The 8,086-nt window shown below is 32.9% G+C and overlaps 1 protein-coding gene and 1 non-coding gene across 2 annotated transcripts; one reads left to right on the forward strand and one right to left on the reverse strand.

Annotated features, from left to right (window-relative positions):
* The first annotated feature begins 2,999 nt into the window (after positions 1 to 2,999).
* On the forward strand, positions 3,000 to 5,408 carry LOC128189896 (fatty acid-binding protein, intestinal-like). The gene is made up of 4 exons (XM_052861689.1): positions 3,000 to 3,170; positions 4,312 to 4,481; positions 4,678 to 4,788; positions 5,246 to 5,408. Exons 1-4 carry the CDS (start codon positions 3,089 to 3,091, stop codon positions 5,294 to 5,296), a joined length of 414 nt encoding a protein of 137 aa, XP_052717649.1. The 5' UTR covers positions 3,000 to 3,088; the 3' UTR covers positions 5,297 to 5,408.
* A 2,605-nt stretch (positions 5,409 to 8,013) lies between these two features.
* Trnaf-gaa (transfer RNA phenylalanine (anticodon GAA)) lies at positions 8,014 to 8,086 on the reverse strand. The gene has a single exon. It is a non-coding gene; the product is annotated as a tRNA-Phe (tRNA).

An 8,086-nucleotide genomic window follows, 5' to 3' on the forward strand; every position in this document is an offset into this window, starting at 1 on the left:
TCAGATTTTGGTTGTCTATTAAAAATGTCTTTCCGAAGCATTGTAAAAATTAAAATCGGAAAAATGATTTTTGACCAAAATAGTGACCATGCCCTTTTAACCTTCTGAACGTGTGTAACATGATCATTTGTCAAAAGACAGACAACTCCTCTGTTCTTACTTTGTGGCTTTGGCAAAGAGCGGACAACTCATGTGTTCCTAACTACAAGGATTCTTATGCCTGGCACAGGAATCAAAATTATTGAAGAATTTAAGCCTTACCTTCATCGAGACTAGAGATTTAAGAGAAATTATAAAACTAACAATTTTGATTTTGTTAAAAATGAATTTAACCAGCGTACTTCAAATCGAATCTTTGAAAAACGATACATTTCATAAATATTAAATTTCACCATATTTTGCTAAATGATATTTGATTGAAAATAAACCAAAGTTGAAGTTTATTATGAATACCCTCTTATATTTGATAAATTATTCGAGATTCGACTTGTGCTGAAATGACATGTGTTGATAACGAACAGTGCCAAAAATAAAAGTCCAAAAAAAAAATACAAAACAGGAGAAAAAAAGAGGCAGAATCAGGTGCCATAGAGGAGTGAGTATTCTCTGCTGACTGACCGGTTAATTCCACCGTGTGCTACTTGTCGAAATAGGGGAAAACGTAAATGTGTTAATCGTTAGAACCTGTTTATTTATGCTTAAAATTAATACGAAGATAGGCAAATCAGCTTGACAAAGATTTTTTGCTGGTATATTGAACCAATGTTAACAAAAACAGGGCACGAGCCTTGTTTACATGACGAAGAATTGTGAGCCCTGCGTCTTGCTTAAAACTCATCGACTGGCACCCAAATTTCATTTAATCATCAGAAATGCATTCCTAAAGCATTGTAAATAATAAAAACAGAGAAATAAAATTTGACCAAAATCGTGACCATGCCCCTTTAATAAATTCTGCTAACAATGGGGCGCACTTGGTAGCCATGGGCATTCCAACGGATCGTTAAAGGTTAGTTATCGATCAATTTCTCCTGTTGATAATATTATTTTTGAACACATCATTTTTTTCACGAGTCATTTTGTCGAAGAAACTGCAATATCCTTAATTACTTTACATTATTTGTAAACAAATATGTATACAACTCAAGCTTTGTTTACATAACAACGATTTCTTAACCTTGTATCTCACTCGTAACCTGACTTCAAACTTTCAGATTTTTGTTAATCATTAAAAAAGCGCAAGTAAATCATTCTATAGATTCATAAATAAATTTTGTTTTCAAATCGTGTTTAGGTCCTTTTAAAAAAAATACTTTTTCCCACATAAATTCGATAACTTCCATGAATTTACTATTTATTTAGATTACACGCATGTACATATAGACATCAGATGTTTAAAATAATATCGGTAAAAATGTATGCTTATATTAAAGATTAACACTTCTAACATTTGCAATTCCTACCAGTTGCCAGGGGAGTATTATAATCATTTTGTTATCATTATGAAATTTTCTTCTTAACTGCACTAAAAGGCAAAACTAGTTTTTGTGTCTCTGTGTCGCTTAATACATTCCCTGTGATATGGAGGTTAGTAAATGGAACGCTATTTCTCTGTTACGATATATATGTACTTGTTTACACATCATCGACGGCGTAGGGTCAGTAACTGGAATGAATGACTCGGTTGATCGGTTAGGTCGTAAGATTGTGTGCGTGGGAGGGAGTCAAATAGCTTTTTTTATTTTTTTTCATTTATTAATTTCATAATTCTTTAATCTTTAATTCTGATCAAATCTATATAAGATGGCGTTTTCTAAGAGGGTGGAACATTGGTATGGACTTTTAAATAACAATGGTAGGAGCTCATTGGGAGTCTGTAAGGGTTTACTGGTCACACTTATTTGTTGATTTGATTATTCAGCACATATTATTTTGGTCGACTTAAAGAGCGAGGGAATTTCTATTATAAATCAGTAAGTTGAATAATTTATGGGGGGGGGGTTAAAAAGTTCAGAAATTGGAAACGTTGGTTTTTTCGTCCTGAGTTAGTTGTGTTTAGTTTCTATTATATAACGACACAATTTCATTATTCATAACTTGTTTTTGTTTGTGAAATTGGTCATGGTAAATTATTCAAACCAACAAATTATGTAGATAACAACAGTCCACTCATATTCGTCAAACTACGTATATATCCCCCTAGAATGAGCAACATTTTTTGAAGCCAATGAATAAATAAGAAATAATAAGCATTTTCATTTGAACAACAGAAATATAAAATATTATCATTCAAAATCATAAAATTCAGTATTTTTTAAGTTTCCATTGTTCATAAGTTTAAATTTCTTTTCTAAATTCATTTTTTCTTTATTTTTCGTTATTTCTAACTCCAAAGGACTTAAGTATCTCCTGACTTTTTTCATAAAAATTTCATTTCTGTAATTTCTGTGTGTGAGTAAAATTCGTCTGTAAAATATACTTGGAACTCTTAGCCTGTGAGTTGTGACTTAAGTCTTTTGGTAAAAATGAATTTAATTTTTGTTATAAACATATATTTTAAATATATTTATAAATATTTCTTGAGAGCTTAAACAAAATGTTTTTCCACTATAATCCACCCTCTACCAGATCACTATCTTCTTGAACTTCTATCGCAAATTCTGATTCAACATTTCGTGATAAAGCAGATACTTGTACATTTTGTAGATTTATTTCAACGTTAAAGTTAAAGCGAGAACTTTTGAGAACTTTGAGTTTCGATGACGTGATATAGCATCTTTACGTGAATAATAATTGTATATATATGTATTCATTCACACATACGTAGCTATTCATCATCAAGTTCTTATGCTGGTCAACGGCGTGTCCCCGCAGGCATTTTGGCCAGAGTATTGTGAAATGATAAAAGGTTAAATTAATCATGTGTATCAAAAAATAATGTATGTACAGCCGCGGTTGTTATTAGTAAAACTGGTCTGAGGTGACTAAGTAGAACGACCCCAGGCTGTATATAAGAGCTGAGGACTCCCAGCTCTCAGAGTAAACCAGCCAGCGGAATCAGTCCCACTTCCGTTACTGAACTGTCAACATGGAGGAAATCAAGTCCAAGTTTGAGGGAAACTGGGAGTGTATCAAGAAGGAGAACGTGGAAAAGTTTCTGGAGGCTATGGGTGAGTTTGAATTAAGCAATGTAACAGATATTTAAGGTGGAATAACACATCGTCACAAAATGGGTGACCTCTCATCGAAACGATATTTCATTTTATTTAAAGGATTTTATCGAAAGCAAGATGTAACTTACTTCAAAGCCGAGTGGATAACGTGTCGGGCTTGTGATTCGTACATCCCGAATCCCGTAGGGGCTTTTGCTATTACATGTACTTATTCTATTGAATTTTTTAAATATTATTTTTTTATCCCCAAACTGCAAGTTTTTCGCTTATTTAACATTTGTACAGTTTGTTTATTATCATATCTTTCCTAATTAAATAAATTACTGTTAATCTGAGTGATTTTTTCCAGGTTATTCCACCTCAATTTATTTGTTCTTAAATTTAAACGAACCATTATTTCTTGAAAATAAAACAGTAGTGGTTTAAATGTACACTTATTAGGAAGTTGATACTGAAAAGCATCAAAAATCACTGTCTAATTTGGTTATTTCCAAACGATTTTGTTATCAGAAACAAATTAAAGACATGATAAAATCATTGCTAATTTTATATTCTAAACCGTTTTCTTGGTATAATGTCTTACAGAAAAACCTCAATGATAATCATAAACGGAATGAAAGAGAAAAAGTGTGAAAAACATATTAGCTGGTCATATAGAAAATTAGAAAACTGTTTCATGTGGCACATGGTATCAAATGAATTTTGAAAGTTATCTGTCCTGACTGTGTAATACTTATTAAAGAACACACAACAAAGTCGAAACAAACGCTTTACTAATTGTTTGAAAATGCGGTCCTTCAGTGTGGCACATTATTATTTCTTAGTCTAGCGTGCTTGATCAAGTTTTATAAATAAAAAACGGTCGCTGAGAAATTTGGTTGTCAATATTCATAAGATATTCATGATAAATAATTTGTATTTCGCTATATAGATTTTAAAGACGATTGACAATTAGTTACTGTCATTTTTCATTCAATAATAATGAATTTTTATAGACTTTCCAATATGTGTATCCAAGAGTATTAACGTATTCTCTTTTTAAAAGAACGATTGTTCAAATATCATCCAGGATATGTTTGGTGAATGAATTTCTTTTAAAATTTAATCATAACTTGAGAATTTTATTGTTCTCTTGCAGGAGTTAATCTCATCAAACGCAAGGCCGCTGCCCAGTTCAACCCCAAATTGTCTATCAGCGTGGGGGACGGGTGTGTGAAGGTGGTCAGGAAGATGCCCATCAAAGAAATCACCAACGAGTTCAAGCTGGACGATGAAATCGACGTCAACGACGACGACCACAAATACAAGGTCAGCAAAGACGTCAAAAGTGATTTAACTGCTGTCATGTAAAAGTAAAATATATACCAACGCTGTTTCGGTTGCTGTTGTTGGGTTTCGAGTTTCGAGTTTCATTTTTCTTTCTTTCTTTTTTTCCCCTTTTTTGTTGTTGTTGCGAATTTCATTCGTATTTTCTGTTCTTTGATTCATCAAATATTTCTTTTAGGCTAAACTGACATATTCTGACGGAAAGATGACGCTTTGTCTGCGAGCTGTAGATGGCAAATCTAAAGATAACACAATAGTGAGGGAGATAGAGGGGGACAATCTCGTACAGGTAAAGACCGAATCATCTCTGTCACGTAATCATAATCATAACAAAACAGTGAGGAATCCATGGCTATGTCATCTGATTGAACTAATTATCCTTATTGTCATTGGTATGAATAACATATCAGCTATATCATAAAAAGGCAATCATAATACAAGTAATATTGTTGTCGATTTGCCATTGTGTAACTCCCATGAATCCAAAGAAACAGCATTTATTTCATGGCTATATTGGATAACTTTATAAAATGAAAAAATAGTGTTTACTTCCCTACTCGTAGTTTTGATCAAACAATAAACTAATCAAAAACGTTCGTAAGATTTTCCTGACTAGCTTCTTGGACCCTAACCAAAAATAGAATTTATATATTAAATGAATGTACGACAGTTATATCTGTGGCTTATTTGTTGTACCTCCACAGATGCACACTTAATTGGTTACTAATGTTTTTCATTTGTTTCAGACTGCAACGTGTAATGGCGTCACGGCAAAAACGACGTTTAAGAAATCTTAATATCACTTTTGGTTTTATGCCAATTCTTATAATAGTGTGCAATACGTTGTATATTATAGTAGTTTACATTTTTGTATATTTATAAATTAAATAAAATTATTTTACAATTAAAGCACTTGTTTACTTTCTTTTTTGAGGAAGGGTGTGTTGCAGCAGGTAGTCCTTGGGAAAGACTCTGAGATATATTCTTATTTGAACAATAAAAGACTTTCATCCAACTGGTGGTTCATGCGGGATATAAAGGAGGCAACATTGCCGAAAAATACACATCCCGCGATAGCGGGTAATGTAGGTTTTTCTTCAATGGTCGATACTTTTATAACCCGCATTAACATTAAATTCATTCATGTAAAATGTAGCATAAGAAGTAGTTTTAAAGTCCCATCTAACTGGCAACGGTTATTTATCTTTATAATCTATCGTTTGCCTAATTCAGCAAAAAGAAACTTTAACACCTATTTCCAGGAGATTGAATAAAAAAGGAAATACCGGTATCTAATGCTCTTTTTAAAGAAATGCTGAAACTTCATTGATTCACAAGATCGAATCAGCTGTAAGCTACTTATATTGCAGCATCCTGGTTTAAGACAGTAGACAAAGGTACATCAGATTCTACACGAAAGGTTATGCTAGGTCTGTTCATTTGGAGACATTATCAAGTATTAAGAAAGGGTATAAGAACTGAAACAACTTTACGACATTCCTGGAAAGGAAGGCATGGTAATCACATGATTACAATCCCATACTGAATAGGTCTAAACAAGCCGAGGGATATCAGCTGTATAGATCCCGATACACTGGGATAAATCTTGGCCTTACTAGAGAAAGAGACTGAGGTTTTCGATGCATTGATATTATCTGCTGAAATTGGTTGTAGTAGTTACTTACCAAGGCAGTTTGATTGTGGTAAAGACTGAAGGAATTGGGAAGAGTTTCAGAACTAAAAGAGGCAGTAAAGATGCCATCTTGCTGGTATTGCATCTGGATGCCTGGAGACATTCGTAAACAAAAAGGGAAAGGGAGGGAAAAGAAACATAGTTTCTCAGTTCCAAAGTAGAGTTGTAATCTAAGATCTTCCAGACATCATAAAATCTCGAGGAAGCTTGTCGGTGTGGTAAAAACAGAGAGAACAAAAAGAACAGCAATAAACATTCCTGGAAGGAGGATACGGAACGTGGAAAAAAGTACATGTATGAAAATAATCTGTGTTTGACACAGTAGGATACTGGTAACTTGGAGTATATATGGATTGGAAGGACACAAGACAATTGTAGTCGTACAGCTGTTAGTACAATGAAAGACAAAGTAGAATGAATTATATCATGAACATAAAGTATCTAAACCCAGTCGCATACTGAATAGAAAATGGTTTGGATAAGATTACAAATCTTTATCTCCTTAAAAGGAAAAAGTACAAGCTAAAATAGCTTAAACTTACTGTACTATTGTGGCTGAAGAAGGAGGACATTTATGTTAGTGAGAAAAGGGGCAAAATTACCCATATATGTGTCGCATTTGCATCTACTAAAGCCCTGTGCAGTTGTAGACATCTTAAGTTTCGATGAAGCTTACTAGTGAGGTTAAAGAGAAACAAAACAAATACCAATACTAGTACCTTAAAGAAGGATGCAAAATCTTGACAAAGAAAGAAAGGGATAGAAAACCGTCATCGTTGTTTGTTACAGTAGTTTGAAACTAAGAATAAATATGTTTTGATAGTTTGCATATAAATGCAAGAAAGACTACCATTAAGACCGAGCATGATGCCTTGGTCCGAACGAGCCAAGACGGCAGTAATCATTGAGCTAACAGTACAATCAGAGGAAAACTCTGATGAGGTGAAGCAGGGTTACTGTCTGATGTGGACTGCCCCAAACCTTGGGAAGTGTTGTCAGTGAGGAAAGCTACAAAGGGACAAGAAGAAGAGGAAACAGAGAAATTGTCTATAAACCTCTAGTAGGTAATGTTGAAGACAATCTGAAGAAGTTGAAGGCAGGCATAAGGTGTAGGTGGCGTATTTAGGTCAGGTATGAAGAGGATTTTAGGACTTCAACAGAAGAAAAAAACATCATCTGTAATTTTTTAAAGTTTTTTTAATTTAAAACTTACTTTCACGTATTTAGTTAATTAATAGATTAAAGCTAAGATTCAAAACAAATATTAAAAAATTTCATGTATATAACAAATGAAAATGATACAATGTAAATTTTTTAATACAAAATGTAAAATGTTATATTTTCATCATATGATATTTATGCAATGTACATTGTAAAAAATACAATATATATAGTTAATTTAAAAAGAGAAAATATTGGATGTATTATCATTTTTTTTATTACCATTTTTGTGGACTTATTTGAATTGATAAATGAAACTGGAATGTTCAGTTCAGTGCAATTTTTTCTATTATTTTGTTTTGATAGGATCAGTAACCATGGTATATCTTATCATTGTTAATTCTAATTTTAATAAATTTAATGGTTTTGTACTTTCTTATATCACAGAAACCACATGAAATGAATATTATGTCGCATTGATTTCTGATAGAAACATTGATAAGGAAAACACAACTTGTTCATTTTGTTAGATCCTGATATTCTCAGAAAACGTAACTCCCTTGAACAATAAATGGTATGTAAAAACTAATGCAATTTGGAAATTTAGCTTTTAATATATTTTTTAAAAAGTAATTGGCTGTCAGCCGCCGGATTGTTCCGTGCCGGAACCCGGGATTGAACCGGGGGCCTTTAGATCTTCAGTCTAACGCTCTCCCAACTGAGCTATTCCGGC

This window comes from Crassostrea angulata, chromosome 6 (assembly GCF_025612915.1).
Source record: "Crassostrea angulata isolate pt1a10 chromosome 6, ASM2561291v2, whole genome shotgun sequence".
NCBI classification, from domain to species: domain Eukaryota; kingdom Metazoa; phylum Mollusca; class Bivalvia; order Ostreida; family Ostreidae; genus Magallana; species Magallana angulata.

Bases quoted from the DNA above. Each gene is read 5' to 3' on its own strand.
- LOC128189896 (XM_052861689.1), top strand. From the start codon at position 3,089: ATGGAGGAAATCAAGTCCAAGTTTGAGGGAAACTGGGAGTGTATCAAG. The intron at 3,171-4,311 runs GTGAGTTTGAAT...GTTCTCTTGCAG, and splicing joins AAAGTTTCTGGAGGCTATGG to GAGTTAATCTCATCAAACGC. The intron at 4,482-4,677 runs GTCAGCAAAGAC...TATTTCTTTTAG, and splicing joins ACGACGACCACAAATACAAG to GCTAAACTGACATATTCTGA.